The sequence below is a fragment of the Haliotis rufescens genome, unplaced genomic scaffold (genome assembly GCF_023055435.1).
Source record: "Haliotis rufescens isolate VD_foot unplaced genomic scaffold, xgHalRufe1.0.p SCAF_17, whole genome shotgun sequence".
NCBI lineage: Eukaryota > Metazoa > Mollusca > Gastropoda > Lepetellida > Haliotidae > Haliotis > Haliotis rufescens.
The window spans coordinates 22,563,891-22,589,850 of record NW_025963857.1 but is presented as its reverse complement, the minus strand read 5'-3'; the positions used below and the strand labels follow the sequence as shown (position 1 = coordinate 22,589,850).

General features: G+C 39.5%; 1 protein-coding gene across 1 annotated transcript in view; it reads left to right on the top strand.

The window, feature by feature from the left end:
- Positions 1-16,938, top strand: part of LOC124134030 (FMRFamide receptor-like) — a 93,029-nt gene extending 76,091 nt beyond the window's left edge. The window contains exon 2 of the mRNA XM_046498650.2: positions 14,901-16,938. Coding sequence (XP_046354606.2) covers positions 15,163-16,302 — 1,140 coding nt within the window. The 5' untranslated portion in view covers positions 14,901-15,162 and the 3' untranslated portion in view covers positions 16,303-16,938. The remainder of the gene's footprint in view (positions 1-14,900) is intronic.
- The last annotated feature ends 9,022 nt before the right edge of the window (positions 16,939-25,960 follow it).

Below are 25,960 nucleotides of genomic sequence, written 5' to 3'. Positions count from 1 at the left end.
TCAGTCTATCAAGGAACTCATCCTTATCAATTCAGTATATCACTAGTTTTCAATGTTGAAATGACCGTCGGCCAATCTCTGGGTCTAAACTGTTGATATTCTGTACCCAAGTAAATCACGATACAGCTGTAACTGAAATGAGCAATGGGCTGTTAGGATCACAGAAGGTCACATCAGATGTCGCTTCACATCACAATCAATACTGTAGAAGGCACACTGAAGGTCTCATTAATACTGAAGATAGGTGTCCATGGTTCAATTACATATGGTAATAGGTGTTTCCTTCCAACGTATATGATCACTGAACGTGTTCTATTTTATCTCATTACAATAACAGACACAGCCATTTCCATAATCATACGAGAGTCCATGCTACGGTTCCAAGGACATCACAAGCATGTTTGTGAATCCCTATTGTATCTGTTGTCAGTCTGAATTCGGCAATTTATCAAGTTATTATCATACATCGATGGGTATATTCTGAAATGTCTTTGCACATAGGTAGAGAGGGGGGAGTAATCATAACAACGGCAAACTTTATCAATAATATTACTTTTATCTCGAGACAAGCAATAGTACCTCAATGCCCACATGGGTATATGGACAATGATTTGAAAAACCTAAGTATAAATAACAATAAACCCACGTCATTTTTCTCTGTGATGCCAAACATACATGGATAGGTAAGGCGTGATGCTCCAATGCTATGTCGTCATCATACCATGGATGACGTCTTATGTTTCCGTGATAACTGTACCCGCCAAGTTAACAGAGTGATAGGGAGTTAAACTAAACACAGTTTTGGGGATAAATATTAATCAAACTTAATAATGTCATATCCCCAAGCCATGTCCTTTCAAAATTTAGTATTAGGAAAGGCAAATTCTTTTCATCAAAAATATTCGTACACAGTGAAAATTCCGAAAGATCTTTTTGATCTAATCCCATTTTACAACGTTTTCAAACCTCCCATATTGCAACACAGACACAGACACAGACACAGACATAGACACAGACATACACACACACACACACACACACATACACACGTATTCATGTTGCAATTCAATAAAGATCCTTTGATGCTTAGATTTTGCAATATCACGCTACAAAGTGTAAAAGTCACAAATCCATATGTCATCTGAGAGAATATATAATGCGATTAATTTAATAGTTATTGGAGATATTTCTACAATGGAACCATCACCGCCATTATGTCTGTTTACAACGTGCGATCTCAAAGAATACTTAACCGTAGGAGCCTCTATCTATTTGGCCTGACAAAAACAGATGCAATATAAATTACGGGTGATTCCAGTACGCTGACATATGCAATATTGCATATTAACGTATCTCCCTCTCAGCGACGCTGAGCCTGTGAGCAGTCAGGTCCTGTTGACAATTTGTGTTTCTGAGTTCGTTCTTGCATCTTGAATAATACATTCTTGGCATCCATTCAAACACAATAATGTTCCATAATATTTCGTTGCGTTAAATCCAAGAAAATCCAAAACCTTTCACATTTGGAATGCATATTAGCTAAAAAAAAAGTAGGGATATTCGAAAATAACGGATGATTACAGAAATACATAGAGGGGTCGAGTTATGTTAATGAATGGATATTAAGAAAAAGGAAGAACGAAGTGTAACATGACAATCAACACGTTGGCGGTGTACTGTGAGGGTACAAACAACCAAGAAGGAGGACAGGATCTGTAGTCAGGAAAAGAAGGTTTGAGATGATTTGATCAATAATGGGTCTTCCCTCCCTTGCCTGTCCCAGTTCGGTTAACGTAGCGGATGGCCTTTGACGTCGGCGTACACGTCTCCGGATCATGTCCTAGACGTTATCCCTCCAGTAACAGTGAGGACTCATGACTGGCCATGGCCTTCTGGGGATGTTTTCCTGTTGGAAATGGTCAGTTACGAAACGTGCACTGTGGTCTTGAGCGTTCTCGCCTTTAGAGACAAAACATGGACCAGCATGGCACGCATATACGACATAACTAGTGGCGCCAGTATTAAATTTGCCACGTTGACCATCTTTGACGTTCGCATGATTTTAGGACGCATCCGGAGACGCCCGTAGTGAATCTGAACTCATCTGAAAATATTTCAAAAGACCATCGGGAATTTTCCCAGTTTCTACGCTCAAAACACCATTGGCTTTTGGTCTTTTTGTTACTGGTGATACAACATGTGTTCGCCGAACATACAGATTAGTTCTGTGCTAGCATGAACTCCAGTTGCCTGGCGCAACTGAACAGCGATTCAATGGCTTTTGGGGGCTTGATTTCTTAAAGTCTGGTTTCTGATTAATCGACCAAGGACTTGGGTTGTTGACTTTGGAAGCATTTTGCTGAGCCGATCATTTTATGTCTGCAGAAACCTGTGTGAAAGTCTGCAAATCACAGACTGAGACAAAGGGAACATATTAGCTACTTTTAGCTGAGGTCAACCACCCTACTCAGAGCTATTTGACGACCCTTCACTGAAGTGTCAAATTAAACTTGAAAGGGCCATCTTCCCACGAGCACGGAGTAACTGCATGTCCACGTGCAATCTTTCGGGTGTTAGGTTTTGGTTCCGAAAACCCTCTATCTCTTGAAGTATGTTTTTAAAGCTGATCTTACTTTTGACTACCGTCATAACATTTATATTTCATGAACCCAACTTTGTATAGAATATACATGGCATAGACTATAACTTAAACCATTAACCAACAGCAACCAATCCACTTGAAAAAGTATTCTTGGAAAAGAAATGATTCGACTCTAAACCATGTTGAAATAAGCTTTCATTCTTCAGAAAATATACATGCACAACGTCAACGCCAGAGAATAACCAGCCTGAATAGATTCCACCAGGTGTAAAAGGCAACACGCGGTCGTCGCATGGCATGGGTGCTAATACGCGGCGTCAGGCAACACACAAACACTTTATTATGCAAATTGTGTGAGTGTCGGGTGCTACCGACAGAACAGGCCATGTTCACCCTTTTCGCTAACATCTGGTTGTCATCACTGATTTCTTTGATCCATTCATATAATTGTCACCGCTACGCCCAATGGAGTCTGTTTGGGTGGATAATCAAGACTGGTTATTCTCTGGTGTTGACGTTTTGTATCCAAAGTGGGGCACGAGTGGCCCAGTCGTCTAAAGCAGTATCGCTATGCAGAGTTGCTTGTCAAAAACCTATGATCGTGGATTCGCCTAGATTATGTTTCTAGGTTTGGTAGCACCATAACCATGAGTTCCACCGAAGACCTGCAAAACTTCAGGCTCAATCAAATAAGAAAAAGAATGTTTAATTTCAGGATTTTTCTCCTTTATCCATGCGATCAGGATCCTTTTAGTTTCACATATAACTACGACAAGACTTCGGTTTTTTTCAAAGCTAATCAAAACCACATCCCCAAACAAGTTTCAATGCCGTGCTTCGAGATATTTTGTATTCACCTTAAGACGATGCGCATAACTAACTGGACGTGAGCACGTTCCGTTGTTCATCACGAGGTCACCTGGTCATGACATTAAAAGTGTACATGTAAAGACACCAGTTGCGCGAATGTTTTGTTTCTGTTATCAACGATTCCATCACTTAATTATCAGGAATTCGTGCATCACTTCTCTGTCTTTAAATTCTCATCGATTGTGTAATGTCCCTCGTTATCTTGAAAACAGCTATCATCATACGCTTTCAACATTGCCTCGGGGCATTAAAACAACGCGCTGATCTCTTTTGAGGCGCGGACCGCAGAGAAGACAATGAATTATTTGAATTATTATCCGTCCCACGTAATACTAATATAACATTAGAAAAGGTTGTGTTCAAACCACACGGTGATCAAATTAGTATGATAAAAAAAAAATATAATGTCTTAGTAAAATTAACATAATTACAGACTTAAAGTAACCAGGGGTGAAATAAATCCTCAGAGTTTAAACTACTTTGCTATGACCTGTAGGACTTTTTTTTCCACAGGTTGGTTTAAACCTTGCAGTATAAATTCAAATTCAAATTGATTGATATCAAGACGCTATCGGTTTGCATAATTTGACAAACTGCTTGGAGATAAAAAGATAAAGCAGCAATTTGAGTTTATAAAACGACAAACCCTAAAAACATCTGACCACAGGATTTATTTGAATTTCTTGTCCTCTCCATGTTTTGCTTCAATGGAATATTGACTTAACTCCCGGCTTACACTTTATCCTCGGCAAAGTGAACATGATAATGCTAAATGAAAATATAACGTCATTTGAGTGTATAAAACGACAAACCTTAAAAACATTTGACCTCAGGATTTATTTGAATTCGTGTCCTTTCCATGTTTTGCTTCAATGGAATATGGACTAAAACTCTCGGCTTTCGCATTATCCTCGGCAAAGTGAACATGATAAGGCTAAATGACAATATTACGTCGAAATCGGTCCTTGGAGGGTGTCTGTCAATCTCCTCAATTTGACGCTATTTTGTGATAAATCCTTACCTCTGGAACATTGTGACTTCCTAAATCTCATTCTCTCTCGTGATGCACTTCCTTCGCTGCTCTGTCTCATTACTTGATCGTTTTTTCATTCAATCGCTTCCAGCTATCCCTCATGGCTGCTTACTGATATTACACAATCTGGATCTTGTACTAGCTGTTTTACCACCGTAGCATTCTGGCCTTGATATTTTAAGCAGTAGTTTAATGCAAGACAATGAACATATTGGCAATCCCGTTGTCATGGCTAAGTAACACTTAAGTATTGTTTTCTCTTTAAACACATGTATGCGTATTTGGATACAGGGCATTTCGAGCACTGAGGTTGATTTTTTTAAAGAATGTTAGTTGATAATTATTATTCAGCAGTGTATTGCTCACCTGGGGTCGATTCCCATGGTTGTACCTTGAACGTGCATTAGGATAATAATGTTAATATAACAAACGTCTTCTTATCTTCTACCGAATGTTCACGGGTGAGTTATTTTTTAACGCCGCTTTGAACAGTATTTCAATTACATCACAGCGTGTCAGCTTCATAGGAAGAACGCCCAAAGGGATGCATGTCTAAAATGTTTACAATGGGTTTGTTGTTGACGAACCAAGGATTACAATAAAGTCGAATTTGGCATCAGACCTCATGATCTCATGATCATGAGACGCCAAAAGGATGCCACTTGGCACATCAAATTCCGGCAACTGAAGCCATCAGCGCACCTGGACGGCCGGGCAAAAGGAAAAATACACCATGTCGATGGCTAAAAATGAAACAAACAAGAAATGGTTCATCTATTATGATGTAGATTTACGGGTATCGTAGTTGCTTTGGGCCTTAAGTTTGCAGTTTTTCGGTGACTGTTTTCAATTTTGGGTTCAATCCAAGTTTCAAGTGAAAACTTATTTTTGCCCGGCAGTGTAGCTGTAGATGGCCGTACACAATGTTATTTTCCCATGGTGATGAAAATATATTTATCATCAAAAACTGGCTCTCACAGGAGATATCGCTTGGGTGAGATCAAGCGATATCTACATTGTAGATATCGCTGCAATGAAATTGCATCACAATGCTTTGCAGACCATTGTGACGTCACTGGTTACCATGACGTCACAATCAAATGACATCACTAATGGCTCTGCTACTGAAGCTGTTAGCAGTACTTTTTACACTTAAGACACTGCTTATTACTGTCTACAAACTGAAAAAGTTGGAAGAATGATGTTAGATGATAAATAAAATCTCACCCTCGTGTCTTTTGATATCAAATATATCAACACTCGTTGATAAAAGTGGAAAAAATCCTCGGGAAGCCTCGGAGTTTTCCCACTTTTATCAACTCGTGTTGATATATTTGATATCAAAAGACACGAGGGTGAGATTCTCTATATATTTCCTTAGTCCTCTGTCTAAATATATTTTTTTAATTTTTAAATCAACTCAATCATTTCGTCGCCCAGTTTTCCTTACTTCAATGAAATCAGATTACATTCAAGCCTTTTCACAATAAACCAAAACCTCTTGGGATCCGTACTTAACCAAATGCTGCATCTGCCAAGATCAATATTAAGATATTATATCACGACGCTGTTCTGTCTATTCCTCCTTGGCAGCTAGTGAAACAGTAAGTTGATCTCGCCCTTCCTCATACAGTTTGAAAAATCAGATAAGAACGAGTTTATATAACATCATATAAAAAACAACTATGATCTAAACATAATTCCTATCACTCCATTTTTGCTGATATGTCAAAGATGATGCCAGAGTATTGGGTGCGACTGTCATTGGATCCAAAATATGCTATAATCCCAGACAATAGCTCCCGCTGTTACAGCCGAGGCCAAAGCTATTTTAACAGATTTGGTTTGTAATCGAACACGAAAACAGTTTCATATATATCTAACTTAGTGTCATGCCTACAGGCAATTATAATGTCTCTTCGTGGCATCCATTCATATTATATATTTTGGAACTCGTTAATGACCTTGCTACTGGCCTCTACGATTTTACTTTTTGTTCTTTTGTTAACCATCCATCCATGATTGGACTGTCTGTCGATGGCATGAGAGTTGATGCTGCAGCAAAATCAGCTCTTGACAAATCTGTCTCGCCACTGATTCCTTACAGTGATTTTAAAACATACATAAATAAAAGTGTCAAAAAACATTTCCATAATCATAAGAATGTTCTGTGAAAAGTAGAGTCCATTGTACGATTTCGACCTTATCATTAGCACGCTCTCAACAATCTCTTTCAAACAGTGATGATACCAGGTGTTCGCGAAAGGTGAGCTTATCCTGCTCCACAGGTGGCACCCGTCACAAACACATGCAAAGTCAAGTCAAGTGTTCACTTGAACAAACACGGGAACATATTGTACAAGTAAAAATAAGGAATTGGATTGGACATAATTTTGGTCACTGATTTTTCAAATTTGGAAATGTCCTCCACATGTTAGCATAGGGGCGGTCGGGTAGCCAAATGGTTAAAGCGTTCTCTCGTCACGCCGAAGAAACGGGTTCGAGTCCCGACATTGGTACAATATGTGAAGCCAATTTCTGGTGTCCCCCGCCGTGACATTGCTGGAATATTGCTAAAAGCGGCGTAAAACCATACTCACTCACTGTTAGCAAAAATGTGTTTGAAAGGTTTACTGTGAACCAATATCACATGAAAGAGTATATTCGAATTTTGCAAAAACAGATGGTATAGCCAATTAGGTATCAATAAACCTATAAACGAAAGTAGGATATCCATACTTTGGTTGTGAATCGAGATGTGATGATGCCCTTTTACGACGATGTGGTAAAGGCGAATTACTCACGAATATTTGCTGAAGATATATGTTACTCTAATGTGTGACCCTTGTGATGATCGAATAAGCACATTGTCTCACAACAGAAAGGTATTAACATTCAACTTCTTTAAAAAGATCTCTTTTTAAATCTAAGCGTTCTTTTAATTCTCGGATTTTTAAAAACTGAAATAGAATTATTTAATGCATTTTGAATATTTGAAATATATATTTTAATTAAATGTGGTGTTATAAACTGACATTATAGAAGGCAGAGTCACTCCGGAATCACAAAGTTAAAACATTTGTTCCTACAACAGTTGAACGGTATCCAAATTGAAATATATTCTGGCAACTAATGCTTTGACTGTTTTATATATTTTATATTGACCTGCGAACCATTGTTGATCACAATGATGGCCTACATCCTGCTGGGGAATCATGCAGAAAGCAAAGGTATTGCCCCCATCATCCCAAACAAGGTGGTTCGGCTTTGGTTGCTGCTGGTCAAAAGCCTAATTCTTATTGATACTGCATGAACCGAACCTATTAGATACTAATGATCTGTTATGAATGATACTACCTCACCTATTGAATATAATAACTAATTAACTGTTTTACTACCTAGTAACCGCTTGAATATTGACTAATGATCTTTTTAACATGATACTACCTCACCTGTTGAATATTATAACTAATTAAGTGTTTTACTACCCAGTAAGCGCTTAAATATTGACTAATAATCTGTTATAAATGATACTACCTCACCTATTGAATATAATAACTAATTAACTGTTTTACTACCTAGTAACCGCTTGAATATTGACTAATGATCTGTTTAACATGATACTACCTCACCTGTTGAATATTATAACTAATTAACTGTTTTACTGTCCAGTAAGCGCTTGACTTATGATCTGCTTTAAATTATACTACCTCACCTATTTAATATAATAGCTAATGATCTGTTTTTACTTCTTAATAACAGCTTGAATATTGACTAATGGTCTGTTTTAAATTATACTACCTCACCTATTGAATATAATAACTAATTAACTGTTTTACTACCTAGTAACCGCTTGAATATTGACTAATGATCTGTTTAACATGATACTACCTCACCTGTTGAATATTATAACTAATTAAGTGTTTTACTACCCAGTAAGCGCTTGAATATTGACTAATGATCTGTTTTAAATGGTACTACCTCACCTATTGAATATAATGACTAATTAACTGTTTTTACTCCCTAGTAACCGCTTAAATAGCGTTTGTTAAACCGTCACACTTACCTTACTAACTGTTTTACTCCCCAGTAAGCGCTTGACTTATGATCTGCTTTAAATTATACTACCTCACCTATTTAATATAATAGCTAATGATCTGTTTTTACTACTTAATAACAGCTTGAATATTGACTAATGGTCTGTTTTAAATTATACTACCTCACCTATTGAATATCATGACTAATTAACTGTTTTTACTCCCTAGTAACCGATTGAATAGCGTTTGTTAAACCGTGACACTTACCTTACTATTTCACTGTCTCTTGTCAGCATATATTTAATCATGCTTAACTTGTTCATAAACTATAATTAACATGCCATTGTGGCTCCAATATTGCCGATGCGATGTAAATTTTTATCTCATTCATTCACTCACCCACTCACTCAATCACGGAAAACCCAGTGTTTTGACATGTATTCTTATAATTAATCAAGGGACACGGGTGGCCCGGTCGCCAAAGGCGACGCAATCCGCTGTGCAGAGTTGCGTCCCTTGGGCCTTCCAGAAACCTATGGGTTGGAATCCAGATTCGTCCCGATGATGTGTGTCAGTACCATAGCCGTGCTCGTGGTTTTCACCCTTGGGTAAACGTCTGAAACGTGCATCACTATGGGTTTGCTTCCAATTTAAGGCGACACGCTGTGATATAAAAAGCGACGTTAACCCCAACTCACTCACGCTTATAATTATTCACCTTAGTTCGCCTTTTTGTCATTTGAAACTTTAAAGGTCACCAGCTATTAGAGTGGAATGTATACACTACCGCTATTCCCAGTTGGAAGTAAATCTTCAAAATCTACATGCTCCACGTGTGCCCGTATTCATACGGCAAAGAAAACAAGCTTGGTGGTTCCACAGAATGTAATTAATTCAAACGCAGTTCTACAGACAATTCTTAAACTACTCCTAATTGAATCTATTAGACAACGGCAATCAATTTTTCTAAAAGGTTTTGATAACGTTGAAACGAGTTTCCTCCTGTTATTTAATTAAAGATTTAAGCTAGCTTGCTACTCTTGACAAGGATATCTAAGAGAGGTTATTTTATATGTATGAGTCGTCTCGGAATTCAATCTCATAAAAATCAGATCTTAGTTCTCGCTATCGCTAAACGAAGATCTGAGGACATACCATTGCGGGTCATGTCAGAACGACCTTTCATCCGACCAATCAAAGCGTCGCTTACCAGATCATGTAAGTGACAGTCGGAATGTGTTTTCTAATCATGCAACCTCGAAAACGTTAACACGGTGTATTCCGAACGACAGTTACGGCCCGTACGACTGATTCCGTCAAAATTATCGTCTTTCTCTCGGTTCCGTAGGATACACATTTGAACGGAGGAGGCGTTGCACAGTGCGTGGGAAGCACTGCCATACAATCGCAACTATATATTAGACATTCCGGAATGTTCGTTTGTTCAGTTTTCAAAATTTTAATCGAGAACTGTGTCAACATATTTTTCAAGCGTAGTTTGAAATGGAAGTCGTCAGGTTGAAACGAGTGCCCTAAAAATCGAGAAAGCTGCTTTCTAATTGGCTGATGTCGACTTCTTCTTTCTAATTTCAGTTGTCGGTCAAAGTTCGAGAAAGGTCGTTCTGACGTGACCCGTAATGGGATGTCCTTAGATCTTTGTTCAGCGGCAGCGAGAACTTAGATCTGATTATAATAAGATTTCTCGGAATTCGAACGGATAAGGTAATAATTTCTCGTTAGCCAACCTTGTTGCTTGTTTGTTCATGAATAGATATACATGCAGGAACAGAAAATAATCGATGGGGAATCAGATTTCCATATTTGTGAGAGGTAACATGTCTTTAAGTTGCCCATCCGATAAAAGAAATCAATGAAGATACAATTCAAGGGCATGAAAACAGTCGCAATTGTCTCATTTCACGTCATTTTCATCGTTGGTCACCTCCTCCGTGGTGGGTCTGCCTGGTGACCGGAAGAACGGTGGTTCGATCCAAAGGTCGCTAAAAATACGCTAAAAAGTGGTACTTGACGTAAACCTGCATCAACATCATGGTCGGCTGGGAGTCAGTATAATGACTACCTTGGTTATCCACGTTAAACTGCGACATGGTATCTCACACACACACACACACACACACACACACACACACACACACACACACACACACACACACACACACACACACACACCTCACCTCACCTCACCTCATACTGAACATACGGGAATGGTACTTGCAGATAATAACTACGACCAACGTGCTGGGGCCCAGTACCTCTGATACGCTTTTATCTAACATATGGTATCTTTGGATAAGCACTTAACTCAACAGGCACTCTCATTTCCATGGAAGATTTTGTCTCAAACTTGAAGTTATCCCTCTTGTAACACAGTCTTGTGGATAGTTTTTTTACATCTAAATAAAAACCAGATTAGGCAGCTTCACGGTCAACTTCTGTTTATAGTTCAGGTGGGTAAACAGTGGAAGAGAAATGGTTATTGGTCATTCTTGAACGATATAAAATCATCGATATACCTGAAGTTTAAATCTTGGCCAAATTCCTTTGTGATTTTGCCATTCCGAGCTGAAAGACCGATTCCTGTGGACAGAAAAAAGAAAACCAAGGAGAGGGAGCACAAATGGAGTTCATTTCTATTGTCCTTGCCTAAATGTCCCATCCCCAAATTTCACAAGATGTAATCAGTATAGAAATCAAGCGCCTTAAGAACGTAAATAAACGGCATCATGCCTCCGGTGTCTCTGTAGGAGTGGTTTGTTGCCTTCACAGTTACGTGGGGACTTCGGGAGTCCCACCGGCCCTTTTTAATCTCCGCGGCAGGCCAACATAGATTGCCGAGGGCCTTTTATAACCTGGAATCTCAGTAGGGCTAATATACCATTAAAACAGAAATTATGTTCTAGAAACCAAATATCAACCACGTTCCACTGAACGTTTCCGTCATATATGATTAAACCAGCAAAAAATAGTATTTGTTCTTGGGACTTCTGAGCGATTTTGTATTACCTTGTATAGGAAAAGTCATATTACCATTGGATATAGAACATCATTAAAATAGTCCTTAAATAATTTCACCCCGACGAACAAAGTGAAACAAGAATAGGCCTTGAGTCTTCAGGGACCTCTCTCGCTTCTTTACAATGTTGGTATGGGGGAAAGTGTGTCTCTAGTTATGGTCAGTACACACCAAAATTCACCAAAAGCCAAACGTTGCTTAAGGAAAACGGTATCAGTTATTTCGGTCCTGGACTGGATATGTTCTTTTTACTATTGACCACAGTCCTTCTTTAAAGTTATCAAATAGTATCACTTAGAATTAGTCCTTCATGTAGTCCCATCACCACAAATATTTGCTTCTCTCGAAATGACCATTCGATCAATATTTCCTTCCTGTTTTTCCTCCTACAAACCGTCTTCCAAAAAATGTCCAGCAGTACGACCGCTCATATGTAAACATGTCCTAAATTGTTAATCATGATTGACAACGCAATTATTTATAGCATTTATAGACAGACTGCCCATTTAGTGATTAGGTCATCACACAGCCAAAGATAAATGCAGTTTAGGCTGAATCCCTATTTGCATCAGCAACATCTATGACAGGTCGTTTGTTAAAGGCTGACTACGTCCGGCAGACTGTTTGTTGGAGAATGGCATCTGAAACAGACTGTTCGTTAAAGGATGACAATGTTTTGAACAGACTGTTTGTTAACGAATTACACAATCTGTAACAGACTGTTTGTTAACGAATTACAACATCAGTAACAGACTGTTTGTTAAAGAATGACACCATCTGTAAAAGACTGTTTGTTAACGAATGACACCATCTGTAACAGACTGTTTGTTACAGAATGACACCATCTGTAACCGACTGTTTGTTAACGCATGGCACCATCTAAAACAGACTGTTAACGAATGACACCATCTGTAAAAGACTGTTTGTTAACGAATGACACCATCTGTAACAGACTGTTTGTTACGGAATGACACCATCTGTAACAGACTGTTTGTTAACGAATGACACATCTGTAACAGACTGTTTACGACTGACACTATCTGCAACAGACTGTTTGTTAACGAATGACACTGTCAGTAACAGACTGTTTGTTAAAGAATGACACCATCTGTAACAGACTGTTTGTTGAAGACTGACACTATCTATAACAGACTGTTTGTTGAAGGTTGACACCATACCTTAATTACCAATTGGTGGTATTTCTAGCATACCGTCTTTGACTGCTGGCGCTTTTACATCCTATGTTGGTCCAGCTTGTCACTTCAACGCTTGTCAAGTCACGTACGCGCAGTTCGCCTCCGGTTGTGACTCAACCAGTACCAAATTAAGTTCAATTAAGTAAGGATATAAGGGGCCCCAAATGCATGTTCTGTGTCCACGATGTAAACATGACTTGTTCTGGTGGCACTGTTTGTTCAAGTGTATTTTTACTTTGTGTATTTATCTACCTCCGTGTCTATATTTATGGAAGTTGGAGTTTAAACATTCATTTTATTCAATGTAAAGTGTTTTGTCGACAACTGCCCCATACTCCTTATGTAGATCTGTTTCTGAATTTAACTCCTCTCTGAGCCAGAGGAAGCATCGTTGAAGACCATGTCAATGGTCTTCACAATAATGGGGTCGTAGGTGTAGCCTATCGGTTAAACGATCGCAGGTCACGCTGATTGAAAGGTCGTGGTTCGATTCCTAAAATGGTCCAGTGGTACCCAAACCGGGATCTTTCACAATTTTAATATGATGAGATTTATAATCGTCAATATGTGTATATTTTAACGCAGTGTATTTTGTATTGTTATTTAATATATAAGTGAGTGAGCGGGTTTGGTTTAACGCCGGTTTGAATATTATGATTATTAATGCTTATTGAAGCTACCCTGCTATATGCAGCGTTAATTTCACTGAATAATAAGTAATACCGATATTGTATAGCAGTAATTATTGTTACCCACTGCTAACGTGTCAATGTAATGGGATTTATAAACGTTCATGTATGTATAATTTCAAGCAATATGTCATGCATGGTTATTGAGTGAGTGAGTATCGTGATCATTAATGCTTAATGGAGCTGCCTTTGTGAATCGTTAATTTAACGTAAACTTAAAAAAAAACATATCAACAACTACTGTATAGCAGTATTCATAAATATACCAACTGCAAATGACACTAATACCTGTTATTTTTATTTATAGGTGTATGTATAGAGTGTTTCGATAATCGTTGGTTTAATTGTGTTTGACAATAAGGTATGTTATATCAATTAGATTAAATTAATGAAGTAAATAAAGTATAGACTACTTGACCTTATAGTATTAGCAAGTTAAAGAACAAGCATGATTACGATTACCCTGACGTACATATACTTGTTTGTGTGTTACTTTGTAAATAAACCAAGAACACGACGTAAAAGTGGTTCCAGGAACAATATATTCCAAGGGATTGGGTCTTTTATCTCTCAATCGAGAACCGTTGGTAGCTCTCTGCGTTGATAGAATTCCCTGTACTGAAGATCTTCTAAAGTGCCAGCTCTACGTATAGTAATAACATATTAAGGTAACAAATATCATAAACTGTCGAAAACTTTTTAATATGAACAGATACTCCTTAAAGTATGTACAATATTTAGCTTTATATGTTAATATTTCCCTGGAGCAGGAATGGACGCTAAACGCATCCTATATATCAGACATCAGCGGAAATAATGCGCTTCCACCGTTTTCCCCTACGGCCAGTATTTTATCCATATAGAATGTTTTCAGCGTATTATAAGAAACTAAGGTCTTACATTAGTTTTTGCTATATTACGAATCAGCTGACCAATAAAAAAAATTCTAAAAATTCTAAATAAATAATGAAAATTCAGAAGAAAAAACATCAGAATCATGGGGTTTTTATATTTTACGACTAGGGTAGAGATCACATTGACAAAAAAATACAACGAAGGCTTGCTCTCAGATTAATACTACTTAAAAGGACTCAAAGTAGGCCAAGATTTGTATTTTTTACTCCTACCGATCCAAATCGAAGTCGGCCCATCAATCAAGTAAAACTGACATCATGAACGTTGTCAAGTGTGTACATAAATGTATAGCTAGTAATACAATATATTTCAATTATTTTAGACCTACCGCCCAAATGATGTTTCTCTATCAAATCCATTACCCAAAAATTGAAAAATCTGGCCTAATGTAGAATCTCTTCTCAGGAAATGGAATTCCGAAAACATCCTCTGAAGGAAACGGTCGTGAAGGTCGTGACTGTCGTGACTGTCAACTGTTGTGTCCATATTCTATCAGAACTAATGCCCATATTGGTCTTTTTCAGAGTGTTGGTGACATCGATGTACTTTCAAAAGACGGGGTCGGCCATCAAGTTACCACGACACTTAACTACTCAAGCCTGGAGCTTACATTCGCATTATGTTCCCGAGCATGTTGCAGTGACAGATGAAGTGTGCTTACACTTCGGAAGAAAATCAGTTTGTTCCTGTGTATGGAGGAAAGATGAAATTATCCTGAAGTAACTACTAAATTAGTAGGGTATTATAACATCGAAGTCCAGTGCTGCTGTACCTAGCATACCAACAATGAATGTGTCAGCTCCATCAGATATGCTGGCGGAGGAATTTGTTAACTCTTCTCAGTGGAACGCCGGAAGCGAGGCAAATCACACCCTAGCGGAGATATATCCGCTTAACGGAACGTGCGAGGATGTGTTTGCAGATTACCTCGTCATTAGAGGAGGTGTCGGCACGACCCTAGCTGTGTTTGGTATAATTGGAAACACGTTGTCAATTATTGTGCTATCCCATCGGAATATGCGAAGTCCTACGTCCTACTTTCTGATGTGTCTCGCCGGGTTTGATAACATTATTCTGATGACCTTGATTCTGGAAGTAGTCACGCTATATGCAGACCTCTACATCAAACTGGCTTTCATGCCCTTTTTGGTTAGTCTCCAGAAAATAGGTCAGACTGGTACGGTTTCCATGACGCTCACCATAGCAACGGAGAGATATGTCGGAATAACGAGACCGTTTTCCGGCATGACGTTCGGTGACAGTAACGTGCCAATTTACGTCATCGTGGGAGTCGTCTGTGTCTCCCTCATCTACAACATCCCATACTACATCTCTTTCAAATTTGAAACATACTACGAACCGGCCATTGGTGGGACATGGATCCAACCCAGCTTCACAAAGCTATGGAACAGCCCGTTTTTAAAGATTTACAAATTCCATGTCCAACTTATCTGCATGTATATTTTACCTTGGATAGCCATGCTTGTTTTAAACCTTCTCATCATCCGGGCAATCTGGAGTCGTAGACGTTCCAGTAGCCTGTCCAGATGGTACCGGTCAAATAAGATGGACAAACGTATGACTCTCGCAGTCCTTGCTGTTACGACATTGTTTTTCATCGCATACCCATTTATGGCAATTTTGGACGATGTTATAATTCCTAAAGAACTACTGGTATCGCAGTGTCATCGAAGTAGAAGCGTGTTCTTTTTCAGTCGAGACTTGTTGATCATGTTAAATTCCGCAACTAATTTCTTGTTTTATTGTATGCTGGGAAAGAAATTCCGTCAGGTGTGTCTCGTAAGATTCTGTCCCCAAAGAGCGCGGCGTATCTCGCAAGGGTTGTCGTCGAGGCTGAACATGCTGTCAACCCGTTTTTCAACATCAATGACGGCTCACAAATCTCCATCTCCCACAAGCGTTTAGATGTCATGGAGTTTCAATCTAGCATCAGGTCTAGACTAACTTTTTGTCTCTGACGTGAACATATTTATAGATAAAAGCAGTTGTTGATAGTGAAATATAATTAAAAGGAGCCCAGGGACAACTCCATTTTCAGACACTGCAGTAATCTAGACTTGCCAAATGAAGTGGGCGTACATGAACATTTTTTTATATATTAACCTCTGCCTTGTCTAACATCTCCTTACTTTACTGTTTTCTTATTTTTTGTTCAAGTACTGTGCAACAGTAAAGCCCCTGTAGTCCCTGGTTTTATCCATGAAAGAATTATAGATTTTCTGATCTGAGTATTTAGTGAGTGAGTTAAGTTTTACGCCGCTTTTAGCAATATTCCAGCAAGACGGGGTACACCACAAATTGACTTCATTCACTAAACCCATGTTGGAAATCGAATCTAGGCCATCGGGCATACTAGCACTGAAACCAAAAGCAATGACAAAATGATTAGCCATAAGGCTCACAATGAAACCCATTTTGAACTTGGTCGTTCAACTATCTCAAGCACACCTCGAACAACGGTTCGCCTATCGGGTGAGGAGGCAAGGGATTTAACGTTTAACGTCGCGTTCGAGATTGTCGTACTTATATAGTCGTACGTGTGTGTGTCTGTGTGTCTGTGTGTCTGTGTGTGTGTGTGTCTGTGTGTGTGTCTCTGTGTGTGTGTGTGTGTCTGTGTGTGTGTCTGTGTGTGTGTGTGTGTGTGTGTGTGTGTGTGTGTGTGTGTGTGTGTGTGTGTGTGTGTGTGTGTGTGTGTGTGTGTGTGTTTGCCGACTTTTTAGTGCTAACCCACTGAGATACCATGCCCCAGTTGAACTTAAAAACAGTATTGAGATACTGACTCCGAGCCGACCAGTCCTTGTTTTAGCCCCTTAATCCCGAGCGCCAGGCAGGGTAACAACAAGTACCATATTTTAACGTCTTTTGGTATGACGCAACCGGGGATCAATGCACCGACCTTCCGCTCCCCGGGCAGGCGCTCTATCCACTTGACCGCGGAGGCGGTCAAGTCATCTATTTACGTACACGGCTGTTACCGATGCCCAGATTTAATCAGTTTACTTTTGACGCTGAATTACTAACGTGAATTGATACCTTTTACCTGTCAACCAATTCAATCACAAACCAACACTTTCTTGTTTTGGAAGGTCCGTAAAATCGTTGATTGAAATGACTTTTGAGAAGAACGACGGCTTCCGTCTGTTTTTTTTTTAAATCTGATAAAAAATAGTGATATTGTTCCATACTGGACAACAATTTCTGGGAATTCTGTGTAGTTTAATTTGAAATGACGTTCAAACTCGTGGTTGCTCTAACAACATCGATACTATTCGACGACAAAGCAATCGGTCACACTCAGACTCCTCACCAAACTTGAGAAATATATTGCTGATGATCTTGTACGCAATGAATCATAAATGCCGTCGCCCTGTGAGCTATCGCTTTGTGGATGTATTTCTCATAACGATAGAATTGGTAAGGAATGTGTCAAATGATGCCAAATTGATAGTTTTTCAGGCGTGATGAGTGATAATCGGGATGAATTTGGTTCTGCTAATGATGTATTATGGTGGTACGAGCTATTGCTTCTGTCACTGGGCAAAATATGCATTACACTCATCCCGCCCATTGTAGCTACGAGTGAGGACAGAGAAGATTATGTTGCCGAAGATTTCTTGTTTTGAACCTTTGTATATCCCCAGAACAGCTTCACAGTCGCGATAACTGGCTTCCGTTGTTATTTTAAGACGATACTGTATTATACTTATATTGTTATACTCTTATTGTATACTTCTTGTAAGTAATTATTCAGTTTATTTGTAATGACAGGTTATCATATATCCATTTTAGCCACATTACCGTTATTAGATCGAGACAGCTGAGACTAAAATTGTTTTATTTCCTACACGCCGCACACAGCAATATTCCAGCTATATCGCGGTGTTCTGACCAATCGATAGTGGACTAGACAATTCAGCGATTGACATCATGAGCATCGATTCACGCAATTCGGATACGATGATATGCATACACCCAGTCCGCGAGCCTGACCACCCGATCACGTTAGTAACCTTTTACAAGCATAGTCACCTCTTACGAAAAGCATGGGTTGCTGAAAACCATGTCTAACCCGGGTCTTCACGTGCGTTATTCAGAACTGATTCTTGTCAAATGTGTGGTCTGTAAACGTGATAAGGTCCCATGCCTTCCAGAAAAACTAGTACATTAATGTAAGAAGTTCTGACACTTTTATCGATTGTTCTGTCTGATTCGGCAAATGGAGGAAGCACATGAGTGATTGATATACGATATTAACTCAATCAATCATGGCAACGTGCCTGACCACCCGATTAATTAAAATCGCCTCCTAAGACAAGCATATCTAATAGGTTGCTGGGGAATATCTATCCCGGAATCCAGATGAATATTAGTCTGGGAAAATATACTACAAAATCCTATATACTGCTTATAAGGAATGGGCTGAACAAACACAGCCAAGTTTATGAGTTGAGACGTTTAACATCCGCTTGACAATATTTCAGTCGTGAGTATTGTTTTATGCCGCTTTTAACAAAATTCCAGCAGTCTCACGGCGGGGGACACCAGAAATTGGCTTCACACATTTTACCTATGTGGGGAAGCGAACCCGGACCATGTGCGTGACGACCACAAGGCTACCTCCACCTCCCTTATGTCCGTTGTATCGCGGAATGTCAGCTTAATGTCGGAACACTTTCAAGAACCCCACTAACACACCAAGGATGGCAATCGGTGTCAATCTTGGATCAGAACCAACGATAGGCTGATCTTGGCACGGCAAAGGGACGCAACTCTGCAACATATTTTAAAACACATTTGGCCATCCGCGCAACCACACTAATGAATGGTGAGCATCAACTGTATTGAGAGAAGCTCCATATAGCTGTGTGGGGTTGACAGACGAAATTGATTCTGACTGACCTCGCGTAGCTACAGTACGACAAATGTGATGAAGTGGCCCTGGTCCTGGCACAGCACGAGTGTCTGATTGCAGTAAGTAGAGATAGACGAGGGGATGTTTGACGTTTATCAATTTACTTTCTTTCAGTCATGAAAGATGAGATTTTGAAAGTTCCTCTTCCCCGAAAGTTTTCGGATTGCTGGATTGAACGACATATTTTACTATCGCTTCAAATACTTACGGCATTTTCCTACAATTACTAACGGATATGCAAGGGTCATATTATTTTCCTTTGAGAATACATACTGCCGGGTAAAAGAAAGTATACACATACAAAATGGATTTGAACAAACAATTACAAACTTTATTAAAACGTTAGGCTGAAAACAATCGCCAAAACGCTGCATCCTGCAAACTTAAGGTCCAAAACACAACTATGTTTGTTTCAATTTTAGCCAGTTTAGCGATAATTGTCTGTGGGTATTCCGGGTTAGAATTACTCCCCAGCTACATAAAAGGTGTATACCGAACGTGAAAATGGGAATCGCCAGTGGAGTCCTCCTTTAACTTGAGTTGTATTTGACTAATACGGTCAGCTCCGGATATACCGAACTCCAAGGATGCCCTACGTGATGATAAGTTTGTTATATCCGAAATTAGTTACTAACATTAATAATATCTTTGATCAACATTAGGGTGAATCGGGTTCGTTATATCAAGGATATTTTTCTTGTCAATAATAATGCTTATCTTATCGACTGACCTGAAACATAGATACTTAAAGTTCTATGCTTGCCGTAGCCAGAACCGTTTGCATTTTCTTTGATAAGAAAAGTAAAACTTTCATTTTATAATGTACTTGTTTTAACCTATCTTCATTATCTCACTCTCAAAACCCATGTGTCAGGTCTAGGAAGCTAAACTCAAATCACTCTAGAGCAACTTGAGCCTAGGCTGAGATCACTCTAGAGTGACTTGGGCCTAGGCTGGGATCACTCAAGAACAACTTGGGCCTAGGCTGGGATTACTCTAGGGTGACTTGGGCCTAGGTTGAGATCACTCAAGAGCACCTTCGGCTTTGGCTGAGATCACTCTAGAGCAACTTGGGCTTTGGCTGAGATCACTCTAGAGCAACTTGGGCTTTGGCTGAGATCACTCAAGAGCACCTTCGGCTTTGGCTGAGATCACTCTAGAGTAACTTGGGCCTAGGCTGAGATAACTCTAGAGTGACTTGGGCCTAGGCTGAGATCACTCAAGAGCAACTTGGGCCTAGGCTTAGATTACTCAAGAGCAACTTGGGCCTAGGCTGAGATTACTCAAGAGCACCTTCGGCTTTGATTGAGATCACTCTAGAGCAACTTGGGCCTGGCTGGGATCACTCAAGAGCAACTTGGACCAACTTGTTGATTGTATTAATTGATGTAATTATTATTTCATTACAAAGAGCATTGTGTCTTCAGACGTATTTCGCTGTGCTATATATGAAATACTTTCGCTTTCTCAGACATATACATCCTGAACCCTAAACAGGCAGTCAGGACTTCGAGGACCCGTAACACGATGTATTCATTTGTCCACTCTTTACAAACTGACAAAAACACGAATAGGTTTACATTGAAAATGAGTTATTTTTCTTCACATTAAGGCTTCAAAAGTATTTTGTTACTTAAATACATTTTCGTGTTTCTATAGCTGTGGGAATTTTGCAAATTATGCCGTCTCATAAGGAAGAGTTCACATCCGTTACGAGAAGATTTGGGCAAGGTCCAATAGTGTTTATTCACAATACTGAGAGGACGGAAGGTCGGGTTCGATCCCCGTCTTCGTCAAACCAAAAGACGTAAAAATATGTTACTTGTTGTTACCCTGACTCGCCCTCGGCATTAAGGGGCTAAAACAAGGACTGGTCGGCTCGGAGTCAGTATACTGTGTCTGAGTGGGAAATTCATGTTCAACTGCGGCATGGTATCTCAGTGAGCTAGCACTATAGAATCGGCATTAGTCCGGACTAGTACAAGCAGCCACACACGCACACACGCACACACGCACGCACGCACACACACAAACACACACACACACACACACACACACACACACACATGCACGTCGATATACAAGTGCAATAATCTTGGATTGGACGTTAAACCAACTTTCACCTCACCTCACAAAAAATTCATAAATTCTGTGTTCTTTTAATATCCCCATATATCTTCCCGTCTCGATAAAGAGTTCGCGCGAGCTACATGTGAACCTATAAGTGCTATTCGAAATGTTTTTAGTGTTATTATAAATAAATAAATATTGCTTTCTACAGAATTTGTTTGTTTGTTTGTTGTTTAACGCCGCACTCAGCAATATTCCAGCTGTATGACGGCAGTCTGTAAATAATCGAGTCTGGGCCAGACATTCCAGTGCTTGTTGTTACCCTCTCTGGCGCTCGGCATTAAGGGTCTAAAACAAGGACTGATCGGCTCGGAGTCAGTATACTGTGTCTGAGTGGGGTATTTATGTTAAACTGCGGCATGGTATCTCAGTGAGCTAGCACTTTAAATCGGCATCAGTCCGGACTAGTACAAGCAGCCACAAAAACACACACACGTCCATGCACGTCGCTATATAAGTGCAATAATCTTAACCCGACGTTAAACCCCATTTCACCTCACCTCACCCCTGTTGATTATGTCTGAACATGTTATAACATTTCTTCACAATGTAAGGTGCTGAAGATCCTCTTCAGTTGACGACAAACTATAGTGTTTTCATGTGCGCACACCTTTGGTGAAACGGAACTCAGCAGAAAATCGAAACTACATACAGAAGAAATAAACAAAACATAAGTGTGTTGATTTTAGACTTGTATGTAATATGTTTGGTTTGGTTTGTTGTTTAACGCCGCACTCAGCAATATTCCAACTATATGACAGCGGTCTGTAAATAATCGAATCTGGACCAGACAATCCAGTGATTGACATCATGAGCATCAATCCACGTAACTGAGATACGATGACATGCATCAACCAAGTCAGCGAGCCTGACCACCCGATCCCGTTAGTAGCCTCTTACGACAAGCATAGTCGCCTTTTACGGCAAGCATGGGTTGCTGAAGACCTATTCTACCCCGGATCTTCACGGGTCGTGTATAATATGTAAGGAACATACAGTGTTCAATTATAATTTCCTCTTATTTCTAGTATTATGAAATCCAACTGAAATAATATATTCTCGAAAAGAAGCTCCAGGAGAAATATAGTTTATATGTATTTAATATGGGTAAACTTCATTGTATGGATGTATTATATTCTTTTAATGCGTCGAAGCTTGACATGAACCTGATATGACTTTTACGATTAGAAAAAACGGGTGGGTTTTTAACTTAACTATTTGACAGATCTGACACTTTTTAGGATAAAATTAAACATCCTTTCAGATTTGTATCGAACGATTGATGTCACATGTTAATTTAAATGTAATATATACAGATCATTTCATGCACATGTCACCTTCCAAACCTGAGGAACAATTAATGCACCGAGAACATTGTGGAATCGGACAACTTGGAATGCAAGCGTAACATTTCGAAAGCGAGGTCAGCATATTTGCCATGTTTTTTCCTGAATCTTGTACTCTGCCCGAAGTTTGTCCTTGATACGAGCATTCTAGTGTTTGTCCCTAATCTGCATCCCTACGTACGTGTAGGCCTGACCTTCAACGGAATGGTCAATAAATATTATTATGTACAGATTAAAATTTATAAAGAAATGCAGCAAAGAGGATTTGGGTGATCCTGGCACAGTCAGGCTGGTTAGGCTCATCATCAGCTCAGGGCCCTTGCCCCCTCTACACGCAGCCCAGACAGCGAATGGGACTTCTCCCAGGAAGCGCTGCCTAGTCAAACCCACCCAGAACTTTTCGGAGAATGCGAAGAATCCCCAACACTGCAGCTTTCTGTATTACTCCTGTCAGAAGGGCTGTATTCCTGGTAGCAAACCCGGGAACTCTCCCAATGTCAGTCAACAGATTGGTAGGTACCAAACCTAAGGCACCGAGAACAATGTGGAGTCGGGCAACTTGGTACTTGGGATGCAAGGGTGACGTTTTAAAAGCAAGGTCTGCATATTTGCCATCTTTTCATTAGTGTTCAAAGGGACAGAAAATTCGATAATATAAATTATTTCCTTGAATTTATCAAAAAGGACCAGATCAGGTTTGTTGGCCTTGGTTTTTGTAATTATTTTTATATTTGCCTTATCTTGCCAAATAATCCAGGTCAAGTCCGACTCCACGACTTGGCTGATCGCTTGTCATCGACCAATGGGACGATATTTTTTTCAGTCATTTTTTTGCCTAGCCTAGACTCGACTATCTAAAGGCAGACGTTACAGCGCTGTGAATTTGGTGACTCCGGTGTAAAAAAAGTGAATTTTCCTTTTGGTTGTGTTAGTTCGGCATAAACAAAATGCATAGTACAAGTCAAGGTTTCACGGTACGTTTTAAAGTTAAAACAATAAAATTCTTATAATCTAGGCTTAGTTTATCCTTTAAATGTGTCACACACAAACAGAAAAAAAACGTTGAAGATCTTTTGCAAGCGCCACGAGAGGCGTATTGTGATTGCACAAGACACTTCATATAACTAATAACTAGTATTTGACATGTCTGACGTGTATGACGCTCACCCTTAGAGATAACATGTGACATATCGGTGCTCCTTTTGTGGAACAGCCAACACTAGCCTCAGTTGTTGACTTTGTCAACACAGTCAGCCTAAATAGCATCATCCAGTATCAGTCATTGTGCAAATGTCATCAGTAAGAGTCATAAGAAGGGAGATAACTGCAGGCAGGCCTGGGACAGTTAAGTTAATTAAAATCAGGTGTGCATTGCGCGACATTGCAGAGTTTTTTATGGTGGGGTGAGTATTATTGTATACAAAATTAACGAGAGTTTTACCTCGTATGAATAATATCGACACTTGTGTCAGCTTAGGTTAAAACATAATGGATTGGATCAGGTGAGGTGAGGTGAAATGGGGTTTAACGTCGCGTCCAAGATTATTGCACTTATATAGCGACGGGCATGTACGTGTGTGTGTTTGTGTGGCTGCTTGTACTAGTTCGGTCTGATGCCGACATATAGTGCTAGCACACTGAGATACCATGCCGCAGTTTAACATGAATACCCCACTCAGACACAGTATATTGACTCCGAGCCGACCAGTAATTGTTTGAGCCCCTTAATGCCGAGCGCCAGAGAGGGTAACAACAAGTACCATATTTTAACGTCTTTTGGTATGACGCGGCCGGGTATCGAACCCCGGACCTTCCGCTATCCGGGCGGACGCTCTACCACTAGACCACGGAGGCGGTCGGATTTGATCAGTAAATTAGTTTTAAAACGTTTCCTGAACGGCGGTGTTACTTCACTGTGTCTGTAGGATTTAGTAAGAAACGTAGAGAAATACATTATATTCTGATTTTTACGATCAGCATGAAACATTGATAATCGGTATTCATGTAATTGCTTTATGACGGCGGCCTGTACAATTATAAAAACTTGACAAAACAAACTAATGGTTGAGAGCGTGAGCATGATTAATGCCGGAGAGATATGAATCATGCATAATATCCAAGTCACACTCTAACCATCCGATCCTCAGTTTTATATAATGTCTTGATACAAGATTGAGATAACGTGATGCCGGGTAAAACTATGTCCCCCAGGTCGTGCTTCGATCATACCAAAAGACGTTAAAAGATGGTACTTGTTATTACCCTGCCTGGCATTAGTACGGACTATCACAAACAGCCACACACACGTGCATGCACGTCGCTATATAAGTGCAATAATCTTGAACGCGAACGTAAACCCCATTTCACCTCACCTAATATGCTGGTCGTAAGAGGCAACTGAATGGACCGGGTGGTCAGTTTTGGGGACTTACATGATAACGTGTCCTCATACCCCGACGGCGAGTCGTTGTTCACAATATCAATCATTGGATTGTCTGGTCCAGATTATTTACATACCGCTGAACAGACAAAGACACAGACAGGTAGAACATGTTGGGCCGCTAATGTTAAATGTCTGTTGTATTTATAAAGTTTCGGTGAGGTTTGGCTGCAACAAGGTGTTGGGTCTATTTTTTAGCAGCGATGTATCGATATTTGAAATCTTAGAAAATTTCACAAAATTAGAACTGTACTGTTCAATTCGAGAATCGTTTAGCTTTGGAGCTTGTGTTCAACACGTTGATGTATTTATATTTAGAAAGGATCTTATACGCTTCTGTTGCTCTAGCCCTTCTCTTATGATGCAAAGTGGAAGAAAATATGATATACCAAGGAATAAACGGTTATGCCCACTGAATACCACTTTTGTTTAGAATGCCCCTTTAATTCTGACGTTAGAATACTATTCTTCCGTTATAATATTGTGAATTCCCTAGCCATGAGAAATTCAGACAGTTACTATTTTGTAACTCCCCTTTACAAAAAATGTCTTGCAAAGTATATATTCTTAGCTAAAAAAAAGAGAGAGAGATACTTATTTTAATTAAATTAATTATTCGTGGCAATATATTACATTTTGTGTGCTCTGCACTGTATTTAATATACTTTATATCATAGTTATGATTGTGGTTGTCACAAATGTGGGGGCGGTCGGGTAGCATACTGGTTAAAGCGT